General features: G+C 47.3%; 1 protein-coding gene and 2 pseudogenes across 1 annotated transcript; 1 reads left to right on the top strand and 2 right to left on the bottom strand.

Annotated features, from left to right (window-relative positions):
* Positions 1–2885: 2885 nt before the first annotated feature.
* LOC147987621 (uncharacterized) lies at positions 2886–8254 on the bottom strand (annotated as a pseudogene).
* Positions 8255–13913: 5659 nt separating this feature from the next.
* On the bottom strand, positions 13914–17483 carry LOC147987620 (F-box/FBD/LRR-repeat protein At3g26920-like). Its single transcript, XM_087540383.1, has 5 exons — positions 17414–17483; positions 16851–16897; positions 15628–16473; positions 14425–14562; positions 13914–14345 (listed from the first exon to the last, which is right to left on the bottom strand). The coding sequence occupies exons 1-5, from the start codon at positions 17481–17483 to the stop codon at positions 13914–13916; spliced, it is 1533 nt and encodes a 510-aa protein (XP_087396509.1).
* An 8850-nt stretch (positions 17484–26333) lies between these two features.
* LOC147987619 (thioredoxin-like protein YLS8 pseudogene) lies at positions 26334–26741 on the top strand (annotated as a pseudogene).
* The last annotated feature ends 214 nt before the right edge of the window (positions 26742–26955 follow it).

Raw genomic sequence — 26955 nt, 5'->3', positions numbered from 1 at the left:
TGCGATGGATTCAGCGCAAGGGGTGTTGCGCCTAGCCGCGAGTCTCTTCTTGCGCTGAGCTAGCATGTTCTGCTTCTCCTTAGGTGATTTGTTTTGCAGACGTGTTCTTCGGCGGGTGTTTGTCTGTTGGTTGTCATGGACTGACATATTTTGGTAGGCCGCTCTTCTAAGGGTGTTACTCTTTTGCTTCTCCTCTGGTGTCACTCGTTGCCTGGCTTCTCTTTGACGGGCAGTCCTCTCCTCCTCTGTTTTTTTCCTAGCTTCTCTGCGACGTGCATTGATTTCCTCCATCTGTTCAAATGTTAATCTATTTCGCCGTGCCATATATTGGTCTCGCCTTTTCTGTTTTCTATCTGATTTAATGATATCATTTGAAGCAACGTGCTCAGGGACAGTGTCTTCAGTGTCGAGTCCAAGTGCTATGTCTGAACCAATATTATGATCAATGCTTTTGTCTGTTCCTCGAAGTGATGCATGGTGATCATAGTAAGTGCCTTCACGAGAATGATTTCCTGAAGAACCATTTTGTTTAACAAATGTATAAATGCAAACTGAAAAAAAGTCGTGTGTAAGGGCGATACCGATTGGTGTTTCCACATGCGGCACTGGCTGAAAGGCCTTGAGATTGCCGGCTATAGGAATCATCATAGGCAGTTGCGTGGGCACATTGTCATCATCATCGGAAGACGAAACACTGTAGTTAGTAGTGCCTGTTTGTTCGCGTATGAAAAAACCAGATGGTGGTCGGTGTGTATTGGTGAGTTGTGATCTGGGTGTCCTCTCATATTCGACAACTGATAAGATTAATGTAAGTTATGTTGTGAAGCTTATTGAGTACCTTATGTGCAGACATGTGATTGGCATACACATACCTTGTTTTCCTTTATCATAGAGATGCTCTCTGTCCTGTGACATCTTTCTGTCCTATAGAAGCTTAAATAAACCTGCAGTTGAATTACAAAAATGATATGACCTCTGGTGACTCATTTAACAGGCTTTTAGGTCTCACTTGTTCATTTTCATAGACATGTTCTTCGCATATGGTTTTCTTCCAAAGTAAAATGATTGTACTATTATGTGTTGACGGCTGAAGTTTGTATATTTCAGTTTATAAAGTGCCAGATTTTGTAGAAGTTCAACAGAGTAAAAGAGGGCTCAGACATGGCGACAAGAATGAAGGTGGAGGGGAAGGAGTGGAGAGAAAGATGTCTGTCTCCACGTGGTGCAAAAAAGACTATACAGGATTCTGGAATATAAAGGATTCTGGAGGTGAGCTTAAATGAAAGTATTTCCTTCTATCACTATTCCTGTCGCGAGGCATGTTTGTTCCCATGATGTAAAACTAAACATGGTCTTGGTTACCTAATCTTATACTGCAATTTCAACACATGTTCTTCTTACTAAAATGAACCTGCAATCTTTTTGCATTACGGAACCGTGCGAACAGAAGTCTGAGTACTAACATTATGAAGTTTTGAACAGGAGTCTAGGATGGCAAACCTAGGGCGGATATCCGTCCTTTTGCCGTCGGAGAGGAAGAAGACGGTAGGCGGGCTCAGGAGATGAGGCAGCAAGAGCCGTCGAGCGAGGCGATCAGCAGAGGTCTGCAGCTCCCACAGCTCGCGTTTCTGTTTTGGCGGCGAGCTCGTACGCCAGGAAGAACTGGCGTCTCGATGGAGGTCGGCCAGGAAGAACTGGCGTTCGTCGGGTCGAAGAAGTTTGATTTTTGGTTGATGGACCTCGTCCTCGTTCGTGGGTTGTGGAGCAGCTCGTACGCCAGGAAGAACTGGCGTCTCGATGGAGGTCGGCCAGGAAGAACTGGCGTTCGTCGGGTCGAAGAAGTTTGATTTTTGGTTGATGGACCTCGTCCTTGTGGAGCTATTTTTTTATTGACTGGGCGCGATCGTGGGGTTCCATGGACTTGTCGTTCGTGTGTAGAACTGTGGACCTCGTACGTGGGCTGAGTGAGTTGGTGATTTTTCGTACGTGGGCTGAGTGAGTTGGTGATTTTTCGTACGTGGGCTGAGTTGGTGGGCTGCTGCGTGCGCGTGGGAGTTCGGGCGACGAAGGGAGGGGGGATCGATCGAGGTCGAACCATCACGACGTTCGATCCCCCTTTAATAGTAGAGATTTGGGTGACGTGGCTTCATGAGGAGCCAGGAAAATCAGCTAGTGGGGTACCCCTATTTAGATATAGAAGATAACAAGGCCTGGTATGTTTAAATATATTCCAATATTTTACATGGTGCTCCTGTACTATTGGTTTAAGACACTAATGATAATTTCAGGCTTATGCGTTGCTATATTTTCTTTTGACATTGTGGACTGAAGAAAAATTGATGAACTTTCTATAGCCAAGAGTATACTTGCTTCAGGACTAAAAATTGATGGATGGTGTCCTTTTTCCTTTGCACTCAGGGACCAAGATGGAGGGTCTCAATGGTAACATGGGAGCAAATGTGCTAACTGAAGCACATGTATGCAATATCAATCTGTATTTGTATATGACAAGCATTGACATGAAAGAGGCACCTAACAAAACACAGACTACTATTATTGCTCCTCTATTACCTTTTGGGCTGCTCAAATGTAGTTTTGTTTTTGAACCGGGCTAAACCCCTTTCCATTGCAAATGAACAGAAATACATCAGTTCCAGAAACATTGTCAGGGAGGGAGGAAAGAAGGGAAGCGAGTTCAAGCATTCGCCTGCCGTCGAGACGGATCCCATGGGGCAAAAACCTGGCAACACTAACATAAAACTAGTTCTATTACAGACCAGCCAGCAGGGGCCCAAAAGAACAAAACAACCACGGCTAAGAAACAGTTTTGGTAGTCCTATCCAACCAACAGATCATAACCCAGGGCACACTTCAGCAGCAGCCATCTACTCTCCCTCGATTGGTCGCCCAGCCGGCTCGCAAAGCTTCATGAGGTGCATTGTGTTTGCTCTCACCATCTCGGCACCAGCGTGTAGTTTCTCCGCGTCCTCGCCGTGCTGCAGACCTGTCCAGTAAAGTAAGAAAGAGCACATAGAAAAAACAATCTCAAAGGGGGTTTTGATCTGTTTTTTCTCAAAAGTGGCACGATTACGGGCCAGCCATATCGCCCAGGTCGTGGCTGCCAGCCCAACCGTGTAGAATTTCTCCCCATCAGGAAGAAAAGCATAACACCAGGCAAAATATTGCCAGTAATCATTAAGACAGTACTCAGTTCCTAGGACAACTCCAATCGAACACCAAACAACCCTAGCAACGGCGCAAGTAAAAAAAGGTGTTGAGAAGTCTCTAGTTCCCTCCAGAAGGAGCAACATGGGTTACAATGTAGGAAGATATGGAAGTGTCTCAACTCTCCAACAGGGAGAGCCCGCAGGTTATATTGATCGAGCGAGGGGTGTCTCGCGAGGAGTACAAAGGGATTCGGTTGAGATTCAACCAACCAGAGATATTACAGAGAGAGAGATAGGGATAGAAGGTTAAACAGAAAAAGGACTCTATCTATGGCGCAAGACAAGTCCTTGCTGCCATCTATATCCCTACAATATCTCATGTTTAACACCTCTCTTAATCTAAGCTTCTCAAGTTTAGATTACGCTTGAACTCTTCAAACGGTCTTGTAGCCAAGGCCTTTGTGAAGCCATCTGCAACTTGATCTTTTGAAGGAACAAACTGGATCTCCAACTCCTTGCTTGCAACCCTTTTGCGAACAAAGTGATAATCAATCTCAATATGCTTGGTTCTTGCACGGAAGACCGGATTAGCTGAAAGATATGTGGCACCAAGATTGTCACACCAAAGACATGGAGTTTGTATATGATACATTCCAAGCTCCTTAAGCATAGATCTGACCCATATAATTTTGGCTATTGCATTGGCCAACACCTTATATTCCGCTTCAGTACTTGACCTAGAGACAGTTGCCTGTTTCTTGGCACACCATGAGATGAGATTAGGTCCAAAGAAAACTGCAAACCCACCTGTGGACCTTCTGTCATCCAGACATCCTGCCCAGTCAGAATCAGAAAATGCACTAACAAGTATTGAGGGTGACTTGCTGAAAGTGAGGCCAACACCCAAGGTGTGCTTTACATATCTCAAGATGCATTTGGCAGCAGTGCAATGGGCTGAAGTAGGTGCATGAAGAAACTAACACACTATTGACTGCAAAAGAAATATCAGGCCTGGTGAGTGTCAAGTACTGGAGTGCACCTACCAAACTCCTATATTTGGTGCCATCCTCTGGACTCAGAGGAACCCCTTCGGCAAGAGAAAGTCTTTCTAAACTGGAGAGTGGTGTTGGAGATGGTTTGCAGCCCTGCAACCCAGCCTTGTTCAAAAGTTCAGATGCATATTTTTCCTGAGAGAGATGAAGACCACCTTCTGCATTCCTTTTTACCTCAATACCAAGGAAATAATGAAGATCTCCAAGATCCTTAAGAGCAAACTCTGAGTTCAAATCCTTCAAAAGAGCTATGATTGCCTCATTGGACGAAGTAGTGACAATGATATCATCCACATAAATGAGTACAAAGATAGCTATCTGTGACTTACTGTAAATAAACAGGGATGTATCAGACTTAGAGGGAGTAAAGCCAAGGGTGTGCAACTTAGAACTCAACCGAGAATACCAGGCACGTGGAGCTTGCTTGAGTCCATAAAGAGATTTGTCAAGTCTGCAAATATGAGATGGTTTATGTTTGTCCTCAAACCCAGGAGGTTGCTTCATATACACTTCCTCTTCCAGAACACCATGAAGGAACGCGTTCTGCACATCTAGCTGTCGAAGGCTCCATCCTCTGGACACAGCAATAGACAAAACAAGGCAGATGATGGTAGCTTTAACAACATGACTAAATGTGTCCTCGTAGTCTAGTCCATACCTCTGCTTGAACCCCTTGACAACGAGTCTGGCTTTATACCGATCAATTGTACCATCAGACCTGCGTTTGATTCTGTACACCCATTTGCAATCAATGATATTACGACCTGGATGGGGAGGAAGAAGATGCCATGTATGATTTTTCTGAAGAGCATGAAACTCCTCTTCCATTGCCATCCGCCACTTAGGATCAGCTAAAGCCTCATTAACGGTGTGAGGTTCGCCTGTGGGAACAGAAGAAATTAGGCCATACTTAGTTTTGTAGTTGACCTGTTGTATTGTGCCGTCATGAAGACGTGTACGAGGAGGCGTGGAGGCGAGTGGTGGTGTAGCCACAAAAGATCTAGGAGCATCAGCAGCACCAGACCCCGCCGGATTTGCTGTGGCAGGACGAGCCGACGAAGAGACGGGCGAGGCCGCAGAAGATCCGGGTGGAGGGACTGGATCATCATCGGATCCAACAACGAGCCCGTCTGGCTCGCTTGGCGCAGAGGACAAGGTGGCCCGTGGGAGGCGCCGGGAGTACGTCCGTGGGACCGGCGCGTACCACGTGGTCGGCTGGTTCCCCGTTACTGATTGGAGCGCGGCGCCTGCGGAGCCCAGCGCGGAGGCAGGGCGACACACGTCTCCTGAGGAGAGGCACGGGGCGGGAGATGGTGGAGGGCCCCGGGCCGCCTGACTCGACAGCAATCCCGAGGAGGATGCGGTCGGATCGAACGCGTCCAGCCGGGTCAATCCCGAGGCTGATTGCACCGGATCGCCTGCATGCACGCTGGAGCTCCCTGATGCACCATTTTCTACGTCATTTTCTTCGATGATTCTTCCTGGAACAGTAAACTCAGGGATAACAGGAGATATATTAGTCATATTTTGGTCAGCACAACTATCATCGCCCACACACGAAACACCAGAAAGATGGGATGGGAGAAGAAGGATTTCTTTCCTAAGGAGGGCGCCGGCATTAGGGTGTAGACGTGCAAAGGGAAACTGAGTCTCATCAAAAACGACGTCACGTGAGATGTACACACGGCCTGTAGAAACATCAAGGCACTTGACACCTTTGTGTTGCGCAGTATAGCCAAGAAAAAACACACTGTTTGAAATGATACATGAGTTTTCGAGTATTGTATGGACGAAGATTTGGCCAACATGCGAACCAAAAACACGAAGGGCGCTGTAATCTGGTGTGATATGGAGAAGACGTTCAGTGGGAGTTTCATGAGAAATAGTGCGATTGGGCCACATGTTAATAAGATGAACAACGGTGAGAAAAGCCTCACCCAAAATTTGAGAGGCATGGAGGCAGAAGCTAATAGGGCCAAGCCTATTTCGACAATATGTCGATGCTTTCGTTCAGCAGAGCCATTCTGCTGATGTGTATGTGGGCATGAAACATGATGAGAGATACCTATCTTTTGAAAAAAGAGTTGAGTTTCTCATACTCACCACCCCAGTCGGACTGTACAACAATGATTTTACTATCGAACTTTTGCTCTAAAAGAGCTTGAAAATTGTGGAACACTTGAAACACGTCAGAACATTTCTTAAGAAGATAAATCCATGTATATTTGCTAAAGTCATCAATAAAGCTTACATAGGTGTCTACCAACAAAGGTGGGTGCTGGACCCCATACATCAGAAAAGATAAGTTGCAAAGGTTTTGTAGAGACACCAATAGACACATGATATGGTAATTGATGACTTTTAGCACGTTGACAGGAATCACAAATTGTTTCTGAGTTTCTCTCACCAACAACTGGGAGATTATTATTACTAAGAATACGATGAACAGTAGCAAACGAAGGATGTCCTAAGCGATTGTGCCACCGTTCAGCAGAAAGCTTGATGGCACCATAGGCTTGTTTATTGTATCGGCAATACTGCGGAAGCAAAGAGTAGAGGCCTTGCACAAAAACACCTCTATGAAGTACTTTATTTGTGACCTGATCCTTGATCAAAAAAAGAATGGGTGAAACTCTAGAAACACATTGTTGTCAAGAGCAATACAATGAACATATAACAAGGTTTTGGAAACATTGGGAACATGCAAGATTTCATTGAGCTCCAGATTTTTGTGTGGGGTTTTGATAAATGAGTGACCAATATGACTTATCCATACTTGCACCATTTGCGGTGGTGTAGACTTGATCGTGGCCACGGTATTTTTCATGCATTGTCAGCTTCTCCAATTCACCAGTGATATGATTTGTGCCGCCTGTGTCCATATACCAATTGGTATCGACACCATAGGACACATCAGCTGCAGCTGCAATTTTCTTGCTTTGGGAGTTAGGATCATTGGCATAGCGCCAATCACAGTCCTTTGCAAGATGACTTGTTTTATTATAGATTTGGCAATGTCCCTCATAACCATCATACCCTTGGAAGTGACGCCCTCTGGTGTTGTTGTTGGGAGGCCACCGAGTGTTGTTGCCGCCACCAGGGGGTTCTGATGATAGTGGCCGCCGCCACCACCACCATAGTGGCCTCCTCCTCCATTGTTCTGATGGTAGCCACCACCAGAGCCGCCTCCTGGGTGGTAGCCGCCGCCAGAGATACCGTTGTAGCCACCTCCGCCGGTGCCGTAGTTGCCGCCACTGGAAGCACCATAGCCACCGTCGTTTCGGCGGGAGCCAGCGCCACCGCCGCCCTTCTGGTTGCGGTAGCCGCCCTTGCCGGCGCTCGAACGACCCCGAGAAGCACCGTTTGCCGATGACTTGAAGCCACCAGCACCACCGCCATGGAACATCTCGATCCGCTGATCGAAGTTCGCCACCAGGGAGAAGAGCGCGTCGATGGTGACAGGTTCAGTGCGCACGTCGAGGGCAAAGATGATTGGCTGGTAGTCCATGTCCAGGCCCGCGACGATGAAGGAGATGAGCTCCCCCTCCCCGAGTGGTTTGCCCGCCGCCGCGAGCTCATCGGAGAGGGAGCGCATGTGCCCGAAGTATGCCGAGGCCGACTGAGTACCTTTCTGCGTGTTAGTTAGCACAAATCGGATGTTGTTGACGCGGGACAACGAGACGGCAGAGAACATAGCCGCCAGTGCAGCCCATATCGCATGGGAGGATTCAAGTGAGGCAACTTGGACAAGAACTTCTTTGGACAGGTTGCGGAGGAGATAAGCGATGGTTTGTTGATCCTGGATCAGCCAGGGGGCATAGGCAGGGTTTGGAATCACCTGGTCCTTGCCATTTTTTCTTTGGCGGTGATGGTTTTGGGAGGCTCCTCTAGGGTTTGATCTAAATAGCCAAACAAGCCGGCGCCCATTATCTGGGATCGTGCTTGAGCTCTCCAAAGAACATAGTTCGTCCGGGAGAGGGGCTCAGAGGTGTTGTACTTGAGGCCGGAGGTGACGGGGACGGTGGAGGACGACATGATGGGAGGGAGGTGATGGGAGATTGATGGAAGCTAGCTAGATGTGATGGAAGGGCCAGCTCTGTATACAATGCAGGAATATATGGAAACGTCTCAACTCTCCAACAGGGAGAGCCCGCAAGTTATATTGATTGAGCGAGGGGTGTCTCGCGAGGAGTACAAAGTGATTCAGTTGGGATTCAACCAACCAGAGATATTACACAGAGAAAGATAGGGATAGAAGGTTAAACAGAAAAAGGACTCTATCTATGGCGCAAGACAAGTCCTTGCTGCCATCTATATCCCTACAATATCTCATGTTTAACATACCAGATCATTTTTTTCTTCTTTATCACCTGCCTAGTAAGCACAACAGCTTGCGACAACTGCCATAAAAACACCTTGATTTTAAGAGGCATTTTAGCCTTCCAGATCCATTTGAAATTGCACCCACTAAGGGGTTTCTTGAGCCATTTATACATGGACTTTGTTGTGTGCTTGCCATTATTGTTTAGGCCCCAGTAAACTTGTTCGTTTCCCCCCGTAAGTTGTATAGCTGAAATAGCTGTGCACGTCGAATCCCATTGTCCCATCAAGTCAGAATTGAGCCTTATTCTAAAAAAGGAATTGGCATTGACAGAGGCAAATTCACTAACAGTGCACTCTTGATCATTACATATATCAAAAAGCATAGGATATTGATTCTGAAATGGGATCAGCCCATTAACAGAATCTTTCCAAATCCTGGCAAAATTTCCGGATTCAATTCGATTTTTTCTTCCCATCATATATAAGTCTTTAATTTTCAAGAGGGCTTTCCAGCATGGGGAATCCGAGAACCTCGGACCCATAGTGGTCACCATTTTATTCTTCAAGTATCTAGCACGAACGATATCCTGCCATATCCCTTTTTGTGTCTCAAGTTTCTACCATCATTTAACCATAAGACTAACATTTTGTTTTTAAGGTCCTTAGCACCCAGGCCCCCTTTTTCTTTGGAATTACAAATCCTGGCCCACTTCACCACATAATACCTTTTTCTTCTTGGTACAACCTTGCCAGAAGAACCTCCTCCTATGCTTGTCCAGTTTCTCAATGAAAGTTTTGTTCATGAGCCACATGGACATGTGGTAGAGAGAGGTTTGAGTGAGGACACAGTCTAAAAGAGTGAGTCTCCCTCCCATTGACGCGACATTACCAACCCAGGCATCGAACCTCTTAAGATACTTGCAAATGATGAACTCCCAGTCAGAGTTTTTAAGATTGGTAAAGCTAACATGCATCCCAAGGTACTTCATAGGGAAACTATCGATATCACAGTTAAAAAGATCCGCATATTGCCCAGCTATATCATCATCACCCCCCACAGTTAAGTTCTCACTTTTCCGAAAGTTTACCTTAAGCCCAGACATCAATTCAAACATACACAACAGTAACTTAAGTTAACTGGTTTATCAATATCGTGCTATAAGCAAATGATGGTATCATCCGCATATTGCAACACAGCCACGCCACGAGGGATAAGATCGGGAGCCATTCCCACTAACAAGTTATTTTCCTGGGCCCTTTTAATAATCTTAGCAAGGAACTCGGCTGCTAGATTAAATAAGAAAGGAGAATGAGGATCTCCCTGCCGGACCCCTTTTGCACTTTGAAAATATGGGCCCACACAATTATTTAGTTTGGTGCTAACTGTGCCATTGTGGAGGATCTACCTGATCCAGCCACACCATTTATCATTGAATTCTCGGAGCCTATGGCACTCCAGGAGGAAGTCCCAGTTCACCTTATCGCAAGCCTTCACGAAATCAAGTTTCAACACTATCCCCACCCATTTTTTTCACATGAGTATAGTTCAGCAATTCATGCAAAGAGAGCACACCATCCATGATATTCCTACCTCTAACAAAGACATTTTGGGTGGGGCTGATTAGTTTATCAGCATATTTAGCTACCCGACGGTCCAGCATTTTGGTGATCAACTTATATGGGCATCTCAGAAGACAGATGGGGCGAAGCTACTGGATTCTATTTTTAGATCACCAGGGGAGTTTTAAGCCCCCCCCCCCCCCGGTTCCACTAAAGATAATGAAACCAAAACAGTTCCAACAAACCAAGCATGCCTCAAGACGCATGTTCTGAAAAGGTCAAAAAACAAAACAAGTAGAAAGTTTGAGGCCTACAGCCTATTACATTCATGGTTCTCTAATAAGCTAGAGGGCAGAGCTGCCGCAGCAAGAATTAGCCAGCATCCTTTTGTCTTCTGCAGCAACCATCAGGCAAACCTCCTTGATCTGCTCCAGGAACCCCCCCCCCCCTCATCTTCTTGAGAGGTTGGGTTGATGTGCCAGGCCAGTCAAGAGGCGATGCAGGGCTTGTGTTTGACAGGCTCTCTTTTTTAGTTGGCGAAACACCCGGCCTTGAGATGTCTGGACTCTGGTAACCAGTCTCGCGCATCCCAGAGGTGAGCTTGGGTAGAGAAGAGCCATGAGTGACACCTCCAGTGTCCATTAGGTCCCTTTTCATCATGAGGTCAACTGAAGGGGAGCCTTGAGAATGCAGAATACCCAATCCAGCATCATCTTCATTTTTTCGAGAGACTCGCTGGTGTACAGAATCATCCACCTCTTGAGGGTCTTCCAGATCAGCCACCAGATCTGTTTAGTGTCAGACCAAACAACATTATCAAAAACATGTTTATTTCTAGTTTTCCATAAGCTCCACAAGACACAAGCACAAAAAGCATTCAGCACTTCATGTTTCTTGTTAGCAGGCCAAAACTTGGCAATGGAAAAATAACTAGATCCTATATCTGTGGATAAGAATGTAGAGACTTCGCTCCAGATGTTCTTAGCAACCACACAGCCAAAAAACAAATGGTCTATAGTCTCCTGCTCAGAGCAGAACAAACCGTATGGGTTCTTATCAATTCCCCTTTTAAGTAAGTTGTTTTTAGTCATAAGCTTGTTGTGTGCCAGAAGCCAAAGAAAAACTTGTATTCTGGGTGGCACAACAATGGACCAGACAGAGGGGATATATACAGGGGTCACCCCCGTAAAGTTAATAATGGTATAAATAGAACTAGAAGAGTAAACCCCTTTAGATTCATATTGCCAGATCATAGCATCCTCTTCTCCATTAAGGGCAGTCTCTTTTATGATTTGCTCTAGGCGGTACCATTCTTCCATCATAGCAGAGGTAAAAACCCTCCTAAAAGTAAGCTTAATGTTACTCCCATCCCAAACTTCTGAAATTGTCACACATTGTTGATGACAAATAGAGTATAAAGGCCAGAACTGGACAGAGAGAGGAGAGGTTCCAAACCAGATATCCTCCCAAAATCTAATTTTCCTCCCATTCCCTACTACCCATCTATAGCCAAACTTAAGAGCTTTAGCAGCCCACATGACTCCTTGCCAAAAGCTTGAGGAGGTTTGTGTCCTACAGGCAAATATATTAGGAGCATTTCTAACATATTTCTTGTCTATGATGGCTTTCCAGATCTTGCCCTCATCTTGGACATATCTTTTGACCCAACTGCCTAATAAACATAGGTTGAGATCCCTAATGTTAGGGACCCCAAGCCCTCCATGTTCCTACTACTGGATTCTATCAGCACCAGAAATTTTTGGCAGGAGCTGCTCAAATGTAGTTGATTTTCACTGACCTCAATTTATACTGCAAAGATGCAAGTAGTGTGCAATGTGCACTGTATCCACTTGACACCTACAACAAATCAATCAATTGATCATAGAACTGTATGGGCCAAAAAGTACCTCAGTAAAGAGTAAACAATTAGAGATTTTCTTCAACCGGCTTCTCCTCGAAGTTCTCTACCTTTTTCCTCGGGCACGACTCCATGTCAAAAAACAGCAGAATCAACACAATCACTTCGATATGGAAGGTGGAACGTGTTTGCTCAGATCGATGGAGGATCCTGGTCTTTCTCAGACACATGACCGTTGCCTTGGTACAATAGCTCCTTCACCGGACTCCCTTGCTCCATGGTCAGAGGCACTGGGACTGGGTCGCGACGAGCTGATTCAAGGTAAGCCATTGGTCAGCTCGGACTACAACGGATGGGGCTGGCTGACCTCGGTGTTCGCAGCGACGATTGAGCAGGACCTGGTGCTACTCCGACTTGGGGTCTCCGGTGGTGGATTTGGAAGTCTGGATGAGTGGCAGCCGAGCACCACACCCACGAGGCGTTTCTTTGAGTGGCCGCTCATTGCAGCACGCGGCCGGCAACGTAGGCGCACGCGTGGCTAGAGCGGCGGTGGGGGCCACGAGGCATGCATTACCTTTTTCATCGATTAGTCACAACTTCGTGATTGTTCTTGCCCACACATAATGTGATTACGTGCATGTGCTGCCACGTTGCCGCCTATTTGTTTCTCTATCAAGTCGTTCTAGAGAACGTGGGTTACTATTTTCCTCAAAAGAACAAGTATGTGTGTTTGGCATCCTTGTTTACTGGTTTGGCATAACAAGTTTTAACTCTGTTATAGTTTTCCTAGAAAATATTACTACTATTGTGTTGTGTGTGGTATATATATTTCTCAGTGAAGTCTCTAAAAAAATAGGATGGATTTTATAAAATTAAATTAAATTTTAATAGCTCATTGGCAATTGAATTGGTAGTTGTGCATGTATGAAAGGATTGATTTTTGCACGGTTGTGCTGGTTTCTGCGATTAGATGCATGTATGGTTTGTGCCATCAGATGTATTATGAAAGGAGGGATTTTTGTGCCGTTGCGCTGGTTTGTGCGATTAGATGTTGGACGCATGGTATTTCAGCTCTATTTTACTCATGCACATGTGAAAAGTAATTTGCATGGATGCATCGTTTTATCAAAGTGGACGTTCTTTGTTGTTAGTAAAATCCATAGTGATCCCTCCATTAGCTATGGAGTACATTTTTCTACAGGCCAATGAGACGCCTACCAAGTAAACAAGATGATAAGCCCTCCCGCGAGAAAACCAAGAAACAATAGGAAGAAATATGTTGTTGTACGACACCATGGAAAGTCTCGCCTTGACAAACAGGAACCTATAATTAATATGAAATTAAAATTCAATGTAATATCATAGTATAAGATTTGATAGCTTTAAAGAGTGATCAATTTGATGATGTAAATCTCGCTTCATCACCAAAACGGCTGTAACTCTAGGGGCTCACCAATCATGATGCACTCAACACGATGACCCACAATTGTTTCATGTCCTAGGAGCGAGATACAAGATTTGGTAATCCTTGATGGACCACCAACATGCTCTCTCCCTCCAGAAATACAAGGGCCCTAAGGAAGACCTGTGTGCTGCTCCTAATTCCATTCCGTCATGAGTTAGGAAGGGTCTCCTCTAACCTGACAGGGTGTGAACCGCAATTACCTTGATCATATACGCTTGAAACAAGCCCGCAAAAGACCAAAGGAAGGAATTGGCCTCTACTCCACTACTACATTCCTGAGACCAATTCTATGTATCGCAACATAAAGACTATCTAGAGACTACTATTGCAGAACTATTCTCCCGCTCACTATAAAGATACACACATACACATTGTACAACTAGTTCTGAAAAACTCAATAAAATCACATTACACACCAATCTATAGAGCGCGGCGTGCCGCCGCGCACTACCTGCTAGTACTACTACTTATATATTTAAGTGAATAGCTTAACACAAACCATAGTAGTACCACCTGCTGCGAGTATGCACGTGGCATTGGCTACACGGCTCCAAGACCTGGAACCTAACACCCGAGGGAACTCTCCCCGCAATGTATCTGTTGGCAACCTTATCAGCTCTGTGAGCCTCGGCGACACAACCCTCGGTCATCATGGCACACCTCCTTTTCATCTTTGTTGATTTGCCATTAATATCACACATCCTACCAGACAACAAGGTCGTGTCTAGTGTGATGGAATCAAGCCGAGGAGTGCTCTCAAGGATATAGATCACAAACTGAACCTGATTTTTTTCTGAACAAAAGCCTATGATCCTCACCTGTCTGAGAAAATCATGTCGGCACTGCGGCTTCCACCTTGGATCATCAGCGGCATTCTCGCCTCCAACAACAGAATCAGGCCTCACGAAATTCCCATCTACCTGGATATGCATATCTACGTACAATCAACTTTTTTTATTGATAAATGTAATGTTATTATCTCTAAAAGATGTGGCTTACGTGTAGGATGAATGAATCCAAGGCCGGAGAAGCATCAAGAAAGGAAATCAAAGACAGAACAGCTTGTGGTCTTTTGATGTAAATTTCCAACTTCTTGAGACGGGGAAACTTGGAGTGCAGCATTGGGATGTTGACATCCTGAAAAACGACAAGTCCACAGACAAATCATGCCTTTCAATATACATGTGTTATATACATTCAAATCATTATTCACTGTATACCTGCCGATCTGATCATTTCATTAGCAACTGGCATGTAAAGTGTGTTAAGACCAACATAAAATAAAAACAGAAAACAGTTCTCTTGCCACTTATTAGTTTCTTATTTGAACATTTATTCTTACCTTGAATATTGTCAAGGTGCACGAAAACTCTCAAGGTCTTAAACATTTATTCTTACTTTGAAACTTGGAGTGCAGCATTGAATGTAAATGTGACATCTCTTATATGAAAGGTTAATTTATATTAAATTTAAAATATTACAAAAGCACAAAATATGTAAGCCCTTATACCAAGCACTGTACAGTTAGACCTAAAATCAGAAAATGTTGTTAATAATTTCAGATGATGTGCACATCTCAAGGATTAATACCATGATTTTTTCGAAAGAAGAAATACTGAAATAATACGTAAAAAATTATTCAAGAACGATGATTCTAGTAATTATGAGCAAGGTTTTGGTTACCGAATGGAGCATTTTTACCCAGGGGGACCGGTAAATGTGGTTACCACGGTTACCATGAAATTTTGAGAAAATTTCGAACAAAATTTATAATTGAATTTTGAATTCAAATTATTTTAAAATAGATATAGATAGCACTTGAACTTATATTTATCATAAAAGAGCTACTAGCTCAGTGGAATGTTGTCAACGCGCATGTTGCGAGGTGCTGCCACACTTTACTATACATTGAGCATTTAAATTCAAAAAACTCAAAAATTCGATTTTTTTTGCTGGAAATACCTATTTACCAAGGGGGACTGAAATATGCGGTAACCATGGTAAATTTCAAAATTTCGAGCGGTAACCAAAACCTTGATTATGAGACAATAAGCATAGAACGGGTCAAGAAATTCCAAACCATTGTATGAAGAATTATGAAATTGGATTAAAGAGTTTAGACTGTTCAGATGGAAACTATTGTATCATAACCATCCGCTTTATATGTTTATACAGAATAACCTGTAAAAACCCAATGCATACCTCATCAGAAGACACCAGGGTCAGGCTCCTAACATTCCGTGTGATGGATGGAAGCCTCGTACAAGCATAAGACAGCATGCGGGACGGACGGGGAGATGAAAAATAGACATCCCTAAGCGGTGAAGGATCCACAACCGAGATTTTTACTAGGGCTCCATCAAAGTGAAAAGAGGAGAGCCTTGGAGCATTGATCTCTACCACCTGGAGCTTCTCACACAATTTAATAGTGAGGAGCTTGAGTTGCTGCAGCATGGAAGGTATCTTCAAGCATATTATCGCATTGCATCGAAAGATAAATAACTGCTGCAAGGCGAAAGATTTCGAGAGCAAGTGCCCTAATCCCTCATCAGTAATCTGGACAGAAAACAGGGATAATGCGTTCAGTCTTCTCAAGCAGCCAAGTGTTGTTGTGGGACGAAAAATGCAAGCGCTGAGGCAAAGAGAGCGAATTGAACTTGCAGCTGCATCATCAGAAAAAATCGAACATGGGAAGCTGTACTTTTTCTTCATGAAGTTAGACATCTCCAATTTAACTTCTTTGATCCCCGAACGAACAGCAATCTGCAGCCATCTGTCCAGGTAGGAAGGGTCAATATTTTCGCAAGATAGGAGGCAGAGATCGAGTGCCTCCACCCCATTGCCAGAATGGTTCCTAAGAATGCGGTCAACTATATCGATGAGAAATATTCCCCAATCCTCGGATTTCTTGCGAGCCAACCCAAGTGTTGACACGTTGAATGTAAGGTTGGAATAGCATCTCCAGAAAAGCAGAAATCCATGGGAGACGCAGGCGGCACGAGCAGCATCTCGCAGTGGCAAGAGAGAATATATATGGTGCATGATGTCCTGTAGAACTAAGGTTGAAAAGCTCAAAAGTTAGGCTGACCTCATTTATTTCGAATAAACAACAAAATCACATATATCTGGCTTGTTAATTACTAGCTCATTTACTCTGCATCAAGATCTGCTATTTCGACGAAGAGAGTGCATCAACTGGGTTATTTCTATGAAACTTTTGTCGGCAGAATTATGATGCCAGAGACAACAGATTGAATTGAGACATCGGCAAGGTGAAAATAACCAGTCTCTGTTGACGAATATATTATAATTAAGTGTGTAGTATGCATGTGTTAGCCAATGCATACTGTGCTAGCTAGCAGGTACCATGGTGATAGTTTACTTGTAACTACAATTCTCTTGACTAGCAGGGAAGGGAAGCATACCACGGGTAGTTTCTCAAACGCATCTTCTGAGGACCTTGATCCACTATCTGCAATGACACGGGCCTTGTAAGTAGTACGTGTTATTTCATAATGTGACTCGAATCTTGCAACAGAAATTATCAGTGAGGTTATGAAACGGTGATTCCTTTTTAATCAAATTATTAAGCGGTGACATTCTAAAATACACTGAAATTGTTTATTTGAGCTTTTGCAGTATTAGCTTAGTTATACTTGCGGCGTTTATCAGAATCTCCAAAGCTGAAGTGAGACTTCATAAATGATATCTTAGTCTTATGCACACTCTAGGCTGGCCGATTTGCAGTGCCCCAGACAAGGGTGAGAATATGCCACGGCTGTCACAAAAAGGCTATCAGATCACATCTACCATACAGACATAAAATTAACAGAAATCAGAGATCTGAATTTGGTTCCTTGCAATATCTGAATTTGGTCGATTTGGTGAACAAAATAATGGCGGGCGAATAGAAGCCGGCGAGCGTGTCAGTCAGTTTACGTAGCGCTCGATTGAGAATGCTTGAGAAAAAGAAGAAGAAGGGGCGTACTTGCAGGAGGAGCACAGAAGAGTTCCCACAGCCGCTGCTTCGTGCTGCGCACGGCGGCGTAGATTCCCATTGAGAACGACGGAGAACGGCGGAATCGTTTTGCTTCCAAGTTCGATCCAGACCACCCGTGCGGCTCGGCCTTATACAGTCCGGACACGGCCCGGGCGAAAGACAATCACCGGGAGAGCTTTTTTTTTTAGGCAAATCACCAGGAAAGCTCTGGCCCTCACGCCCCGTCGCTATGGGCCGGCCCAGCAATGGTAGGCATGCCCGCTCGCGTTGGGGGGTCTGGGTCCACCACGTATCGACGTCCTAAGGCGATAGCTGGCGATCGCGAGGCGACCGCGCGGCTGTGCTAGGGTTAGGGTTTCAAGCACGGGGGTGGTTTGTCTCCGGCGGTGCACGGGGTAGCGACGGCGCTCTCCTGGGCACGGGCTGGTGTCTCTGCAAGCCTGCCCTGCAGCGGTGCTGATGGCGGGAGGTGTAGAGGGAAGGACGCCGACGGAGACACCGAGGAACTCCATGACGGCCCCTGCCTGGCCGATGGCTACGCCGGTAGGGAAGGGGACCGGATCTGCGGGCCAAGGGGAGTCTGCATCACCTATGGAGAGCAAAACGCCAGATCCGTCGGCGAGTCTTTCGGCGAGGCTGGGCGGCATGGCCCTAATGGAGAAGGAGGAGGCGGGTCTTGTGTTTGAAGATCCAACCCCAATCGCCCAAAAACGTCACAAGTGGGCGGCGGTGGGGAAGGTTTGCTCGCCACGGCCGCTGAAGATGTCTGTGTTAGAGAAGACGATGCCGAGGGCATGGGGATTGTACCGAGAAGCGAAGATCCGAGAGATTGGCCCTAAAATCATATCTGTCCAATTCGGGAGTGAGGGTGACTGGAGACATGTCCTCAATAATGGCCCATGGCAATATGACTTTGCTGTTTTGGTGATGAAGGACTATGAAGGCGACAAGAGGCCATCGGGGATGATTTTTGACAAGGTGGATGTATGGGTCAGAGTATCCGATCTACCACCTGATAAGAGGACAGAAGCCTTTGGGAGGGCTTTGGGGAACTGGTTGGGTGAGACCATTAAGGTCGATGTGGATAGGGAAGGAGTGGCACGTGGAAACCAACTTCGGGTTCGTACGAAGATCTCTGTGTTTGAGCCACTGGTTCGAGGCTTCTACTTGAAGAAAAAGAAGGATGGTCAGGAGAAGAGTTGGTTCGAGTTTACATATGAGAAGATCCCTCACTTTTGTTTTGACTGTGGAAGGCTGGTTCATGTGAATGGTGTCTGTGCCCCCCCCCCCCCCCCCCGGTAGAACATGCGGCTCAATGGGGTAGTTGGCTGCGATATGATTCGGGTTCAACCGTGCCGAGCAAGGAAGGAGTGGCCAGCGCATCGGTTAGCAGTGGCAACAGTATGGGCAGCTCTTGTGTGGGGGATGCATCTGGTGGTAGAGACCAGCAACCCAGGGTGAGGGATCTACCTACCAAAAGAAATATGGGCACCGAATTCTCCCGTTTTGCTGATAATCGCACTGGCGATAAGCAGGGTACTTGGGGGGAGGAGGTTAGGAGCCCATATAAAGACAGACGCAGCAATGAAGTGGCAACGGATCAGGACCTGCGGGACGAGCTTGAATCCAGGCGTGAACATGATCTTCGCACAAAGCTGATGGACCAGCAGTCTAGAAGGAGCGAGGATATCCCGAGAGATGCTGAAAGAGAGAGGAAGGGGAAAGATAAGCTGCCGGAGTACTCGCAACGTTACATGCAGGAGGGTCGGGTTTGTCCACCGGGTCAACCCGATATGCATGGGACGCATGGGAGGCCAAGAGGCCGCTACGTCAGGAAGCCGAGGCAGGACTATGAGGGGAGGCAAAGGGAGGTATTCAGCGAGCATTATGAAGGGGAGGGAAGGAAGAGGAGACCAAGACAGGTGTGGGTGGCGAAGGGTGACCCTGGCAGGCGAGGCAATACAGATGTGTTCATTCGCGACACAAGGCAGAAAACGGCCTCGGTGTTTGACCGCATCTCTGAAAACAACAAGAGTAGATCGGCGGACCCCGAATCCCGGGTCCGCCGGGAGCAATGAATGTGCTTGCCTGGAACTGTCGAGGCTTGGGGTTGGACTCGACAGTTGGCGAACTTCGCGACCTGATTAGGTCCCACAACCCAGCGGTGGTATTCTTAAGTGAAACGAAGAAGAGTGCAAAAGCGATGGACAAGCTGAAGTGGAGTATGGGTTTTAGGAGTGGAGTGGCTGTCAGTTGTGTAGGCAGAAGCGGTGGCCTTGCGTTGTGGTGGAGAGAACATGTACATGTGACTATTAGGTCTTGGTGCCAATACTTCCTGGATGCTGTTGTAGTGTTGGAGGGGAAAACCTTTAGAATCACTGGATTCTATGGGGAACCCGACACTGAGAAAAGAAAGAAGTCGTGGGATGCCTTACGCTTTTTACGGAGTCAGGACAATCTGCCTTGGCTTTGTGTAGGCGACTTCAACGAAGCCATGTTCCAATCCGACCAACAAGGGGGCCATCTACGGAGCTTTACACAAATGAAAGCTTTCAGAGATTGTCTGGCAGAGTGTGGTTTGGTCGATTTGGGATTCTCGGGGTATAGATACACGTGGGATAACAGGAGAGATGGTGATGCTAACGTGCAGGTCCGGCTTGATCGTGCAACATGCACCGATGCTTTTCTGGAGATGTTTCCGGAGACAAATGTTGAGAACCTTATTACGGAAGAGTCCGATCACTTGGCCCTCCTTGTGCATGTGCTGGAGACGGCTCCAACACAACGGCATAAGGGGGTTTTTGCTTTCAGGTTTGAGGAGGCTTGGACTAAACACGATTATTATGAGCGCATGGTCTCGGCTGCATGGGCTGAAGCGTCTAGTGGTGCATCTGGGATTGCTGCGGTATGGGATAAAATTCATCAAGTATCGGGGGATATGCAAAGATGGAGTAGGGCTGTGTTTGGGTCAATTCGGAAACAAATTACTAAGCTCAAGGCAAAGCTACAAGAGGCAAAACAGAGGGCTTTGGGGTCGGGATCCTCACTGGAGGTCCGTGAACTAGAAAGCCAGCTCAAAGAAATCTATGCCCGGGAGGAGGTTTACTACAGACAACGATCCCGTGTAGACTGGCTGAGGGCAGGCGACCAAAACACAAAATACTTCCAGGGGCGGGCCTCGCACAGAAAGAGGAAGAATATGGTTCGAGCTTTAAAGAGGGAGGATGGCTCGCGGTGTATGGTAGATGAGGAGATGCGAGAAATGGCAGCGGCTTTCTACGAGTCTCTCTTCACTTCGGAGGGAGCGGCCGGTGTAAACGAGTTTCTGGAGAACATACAGCCCGCGGTGACGGATGAGATGAATAGCAAGCTCACGGCTAGCATTACAGATGAGGAAGTTGAAGTTGCGCTTTTTCAGATGGGAACGACGAAGGCCCCGGGGCCAGATGGCCTGCCGGCGTTATTTTATCAGCGGCACTGGCCGTTGGTGAAAGGAGATTTGTGTCGTGCGGTCCAAGATTTCCTAAGGGGTGTAGCAGCCCCGGATTCGTTTAACGCGACTACGGTAGTGATGATTCCGAAGGTCAACTCACCGGAGTTGCTTTCACAGTTTCGCCCCATCAGTTTGTGTAACGTCCTATATAAACTGGCTGCCAAGGTACTTGCTAACAAGCTCAAGGTTTTCCTTCTGGTTCTAATCTCAGAGGAACAAAGTGTGTTTGTATCCGGACGGATTATTACGGATAATGTGATAGTAGCATATGAGTGTGTGCATGCAATAAGAACCAGGAAACAGAAGAAACCTTTATGTGCAGTAAAGTTGGATATGACAAAGGCTTACGATAGCTAGAGTTGAATGGATGTTTCTGGAACAAATGCTGGCTAAATATGGTTTTGCGGAAGGGTGGATCAGGATGGTGATGAGATCTGTGACTTCTGCATGTTTTACTGTGAAGCTAAATGGAGGACTCTCTAGGGGTTTCGTGCCATCACGGGGGCTCAGGCAGTGGGGTCCACTCTCCCCATACTTATTTCTATTCTGTGTCGAGGGCTTCTCAGCGATGTTGAAAAAGGCACAAGCAGAGGGCAGCATCAAGGGTGTAGGATTTGGGAGCACTGGCCCCCAAGTCACTCATCTCCTATTTGCAAATGACAGCATTGTGTTCTTACAAGGTTCGCCGGAAAATGTCCATGTGCTTAAGAACATCTTGGTTAGGTACGAAGCTGCTTCGGGTCAAAAAATAAACCTCCAAAAATCATCAATATTCTTCAGGAAAGGTTGTGGACAGCAACAAAAAGATGTTCTCAAGCAAGTGGTTGGCATTGAACAAGAAGCGCTTAGTGAGAGATACTTGGGCCTGCCAACGGTAGTGGGGAGATCCAAGGATGGCACTTTTAAGTATGTGACGGAATGCTCAAAAGGAAAAGTAACGCGTTGGAAGGGACAAGGGTTGTCCAAGAAGGCTAGGGAAGTACTAGTTAAATCTATTTTGCAAGCCACACCTACTCTCACAATGAGTTGTTTTCACCTCTCGAAGAAGATGTACCGGAACCTGTCTTCAATCTCCTCAAAATTCTGGTGGGGTGCAACAAATGGTGAGAGGAAAGTGCATTGGATTGCCTGGGACAAGATGTGCCAATCAAAACGGACTGGGGGTATGGGTTTTCGAGATCCGGAGGCTTTCAACCAAGCCTTACTTGCAAAACAGGCATGGAGACTCTTGCAGGCGCCGATGTCTTTATGTGCCAGAATTCTTAGAGCTCGATACTTTAGCGGGAGTTCCATTATGAGTGCTACATGCCCATCGGGCGGATCCTATACTTTCAGGAGTATCTTGCATGGGAGAGACCTGCTCCAGGAGGGAGTAATATGGCACATAGGTGATGGTTCGACGGTGAACATTCACCACGACCCATGGATCCCGCGACAAGGGAGTCTGCTGCCATTGGGCACAGTCTTCATACCGGGTGTGCAGAAGGTGGCCGACTTGCTGAACAGTTCGGGTGAAACTTGGGACGACACAAGGCTTCAAGCTATGTTTTCTGAGGATGATGCGAACGACATTAAACAGATAGCTGTTGGAGGGCCGGGGTCTCAGGATTACATGGCATGGAATCATACGAAAAACGGTATATTCACTGTTAAGTCAGCCTACCATCCGAGGATGTCTTTGAATGCTGCGAAGCGGAACCAGCCGGGACCCTCTTCGGCTGCTCTTACACATCGGGGCTGGTTGTCTTTGTGGGATACATCGGCTCCGGGGAAAGCAATAATTCATATGTGGAGGCTGATGAAGAATGGTCTGGCTACAGGAGCCGAACTGCTACGACGCCGGATAAAGGCTGGTGTCTTCTGTGTTGCTTGTGGACGAGAAGAGACTAGCTACCATCGATTCTGGGGATGCCCACATGCTGTGTGTTTCTGGAAGCAACTTGGCTCGGAGTTGGGAGTCTTGGCGGCCAAACCACCATGCAATATCGATTCCCAGAGCAAGTTGGCTAACTGGCTACTGGAGTGGTTCGCACAAGCTTCGGATCATGAGAAGGTTGTTATGGTTCAAGCCGTGTATGACCTGTGGCTAGCGCAGAATGATGCGAGGAATGGGAGGAAGATTACTGCAGCACATGAAATATCAATTACTGTTGCTGCACTAGTCAAAGAGTGGGAAGAGGTACACAGAAAGGAAGTGGAGCCAAAACAGCCAAAAGAAAGGGGTATTTACCTCCCGATACGGGCTGGATCAAAGCCAATACGGACGGTGCGATGGCGAAATACATGGGGAGAGGAGGCGCTGGTGTCATCCTGCGTGATCATGCCGGGGCGTTCCGAGCTGCCTCATGTCATGTTCTGGTGACGGCAACCAACCCGGAGATGGTGGTACTGGTGGCTTGCAAGAAGGCGATCGAACTAGCGAGAAGAGTCGGGTTGTCAAACTCCATCTGGAAAGTGATTCGGCAGGAGTAGTGGCCATGCTCAATAACCAGGAGAAGAACCTTTCTGCCGTGGGGCCAATCGCCGAGGACGTCAAGTCAAGACTGAAGGAATTTGATGAGTTTAGAGTATCGTGGGTTAGCCGTAGTGCGAATGCCGCCGCTGATAGATTAGCTAAGGTGGGAATGGGAGATGAGCTCAACTCGGTGTGGCTCCCATCACCGCCAGACTGTATTTTGCATATTGTTTCGGACGAGATTCCAACTTTTTCTTAAGTTAATAAAAGCGGCGAAAGTTTTACCTTAAAAAAAAACTCACGGCGACGCCTCGCTTGCTCGCTCGGTTAACCGGCCGGTTCACCACTCGACCATTGGACGTTAGAAAAATATGAACTAAAAAAACCTAATATTTTAAAAAGCCTGCTGACATGAATGCTGACCTTTCCAAAAAAGTTCATGAGTTTGAAAATTTTCATGTATTTCAAAAAGCTCCCAGTCGTCTCCGTCACAGACTCATCCTCGCACCTTAGCGTTGTCGCCTCCGAGTCCATGTTGTCGTCGTCTGTCTTTGTGGGAATGGGGCATGGCATTGTCTCTCCTGCTCGTTCATCAGGCGGGAAACTTTCGCTTTCGGCATCTCCATCTCCACATGGTTGTGGCGGTCATGGCGCCAGCAGGCCCGGCCCTGACGGGGGGCGGGGGGGGGGGGGGGGGGGGGGGCGGCCGCCCCGGGCCCCCAAAAGCGAGGGGCCCCCATGTGTCTGCGCTCTGCTTGGTAATACAATTGGGTCTACCCTAATATAATTCCTAAAAAAGGTGATTACTGGGCCTACGTTAAACTGGTCACACTTGGAAAGATCGATCGACGAGGGAGCGGACTCTGCGGCGAATCGCGAGGGGGTGATTTTGTTAGTTTATATCATGCACGATGACCATCGCCTGCAGGCTGTTCCCCTCCTTTTTTTGTTCGCCTGATCGCCTCGAAACCTCATGGACCGCAGGCGGCGGCGGCGGCGGCGGCGGCCAGGCAGCAGACTGCGGACGCGAGACGCCCATGCTTCCCCTTTGCACTGCCGATGCCGCAGCTCCAGCGCATGCCTCATCAGTGCTGCCAATATCAAGAAGGTGTCCTATTTCTTAGGGATCTCTATTTCTTAAAGATATTATACCCCAACCTTTGCCCTAACTTTTTTGCTTCAGAGGTTGAAGGCTGTGGCCGGCCGTAGTGCTGCAGTGAAAGTGCTGATCGCCTTGGTCGTAGCCTTCAGTCCTCAGAGCCCAACGTGGACGCCCGTGGACGGCTTTGAAGGGTCTGTAGGTACGGGACTGGTACATCTGCCAGACTGCTGCATCCAGGTATGTAGATACCATGTAAAACTCTTGATGTATACCTGATGAGGGATTAGAGAAAGGCACAAAGCGCAATGCCATGTTTGCTTCGCACCTGTTGCTCTTCTTTCTTGTGTTTTCTGTTTTGTTTTCCTGTACTTCTCCATCCGACTTTTCCTTCTATCAATGAATATTAACAAATCTCCTCATAACTTTAAAGAATGAAAGTTTTGTAGCTTTTAGCTTTCTGCATCTAGGATGAGTATTTTTTTTATGAAAGGTAGTGTTTGCATGCACTTGCAATGTGAAATTACATTTACCTTTTTCTGATAAACCATCAATGAAATGTAGTGATCTAAACGCTCTTATATTTCTTTACAGAGGGAGTGCAACCCAATGTATAAGTAAGTGGTATAATTTGTCAGAGTAATTGCAAGGTAGTAACCCAACAATTATTCTTTTATGGGAAACGATAATCATTCATATTGCATGTTTTATTGGTAGTATGTTGTACAAACAAAACCTTAGAGTTGCACAAAATATATACTAAAGGTAGCTTTGGAAGGTTAGAGGGGCCCCGGGTTCTAGTTTCGGCCCGGGCCCCTAAAATCTCAGGACCGGCCCTAGGCGCCAGGCCACCACAAGGGGCGTGGCCTCTGGGGGTATGTTTTGCGCGTCGTTATCGTAGGCATTCGATCTTGTCTATCCAACTAGCTAGGCATGAGAATTTAATCTATTTTTCTGTGCGTTGTCAACTAGACTGAAAAAGATTACCTCTATATTATAGGTTTGGCATTCGATCAAACGGGTGGCGCGCATGCATTCTGTGGGAAAGGGAAAAACTGGTCGTGATGGCAGACAGTGGTAACCGAAAGCCGTGACGACAGGGCTTGGCGGAGGTGGGATTCGTTTGCGGGCTTGCCGCCACTGGTCGAGTCCCCGGCCGACAGTTGGCATCGCAACCTAGTCTCGGACGCTGAAGGCGACGACAACCGCAATCTGCATGCTATTGTGGCTGCGGCACGGGCAGCAGCGCATGGCCAAGTTGAGTGGAGTGCCGCCGGCGTGCATGAAAGATGGAAACATTTTGGTCTAGCTACGCCGGCGAACGAAGGAGGTAGGTGGCGGCACAAGACAAGATCGCCGGCGACGGGATGGTTTGAAGAAGACGGCAATTAAGGCGGCGCGATGTGGTGGGCGTGCACTTTTTCTTTTTCTTTTGGACAGGACCGACGTACGTGCACGCGCGCGATAATGAAGTGCATTGCATGCAAATGCAAGGAACGAAAGCGGAGACCTGGATCCGGACGGCCTGGGGAGGAGAAACGACCTTTTGCACGCGGTTTGCGTTGCGGGAACACGAGCGGGCGTACGTATGACGATTCCATCCAAGCCGAAACGTGGCCAACGGGCGTCCGTGGCGCACCAGCTGCCATCGAATCCGAATCCAAACGTGCGCTGCGCAAGAGGATTTCCTCGTTTTGTTTCGGATTTGGATTTGGAGACGCACCGCACCCAACAACGGGCGCCTCCTCCGATTCAGACTCTTCTTGTTCGTTTCTTGCCCAGGACGGCCTCCGATCGAGCTCTCATATATAGCCACCCGTATCAACCATTGGTTGCCATACAAGCCCCTCGAGCGCTCGCGATGGCGCACCACGTCGAGCACCTGCACACGGCAGAAGCCGTTGACGAGGCCATCTTCCGCGAGGCCGAGACCAAGCGCCTGGTAATCGTCCGTTTCGGCCAGAGCGCGCACGCTGACTGCCTGCGCGTGGACGCCGCCATGGCCGCCGCTGCCGAGCGCATCGGCCCCGTCGCTGTGCTCTACGCTGTCGACATCGACGAGGTACAGGACTTCAACGCCATGTACGAGCTCCCCGTGAGGCCCTGCACCGTCATGTTCTTCTACGGGAACATGTGCGTCGACGTACGCGGCCCCCACTCTAGGGACGACATCGTCTGGCCCGCGTACGACGGCGATGACTTCGCCAGCCTTGTCCGGGCGGTGCACGAGAGAGCCAGGGCTGGCCGCCGCCTCGTCGTCCTCGGCTAGCTAAGGGCATCTCTAGCCGCGCCTCCAGGAAAGCTTCCCCAGACGATTTTTTCGCGCCGGCGCCGAAAAAACGGCCCAGTCGCGTCTCAGGAGCCCGATTTTTGCCGGTCTGGGGCGAAAACAGCGCCGGCGGACTCAGGCCGAACCCGGCGCGCCGGGGCGAGCCGTTTTGACGCGAAAAAGCCGCGGGCCAGCCGCGTCAGCTACACGGGTC

The sequence above is a fragment of the Triticum urartu genome, chromosome 2A (genome assembly GCF_056163025.1).
Source record: "Triticum urartu cultivar PI428250 chromosome 2A, HENAU_Tu73, whole genome shotgun sequence".
NCBI classification, from domain to species: domain Eukaryota; kingdom Viridiplantae; phylum Streptophyta; class Magnoliopsida; order Poales; family Poaceae; genus Triticum; species Triticum urartu.
Note: the sequence above shows the minus strand (reverse complement) of the source record. Positions and strands in the feature narration are given on the sequence as shown.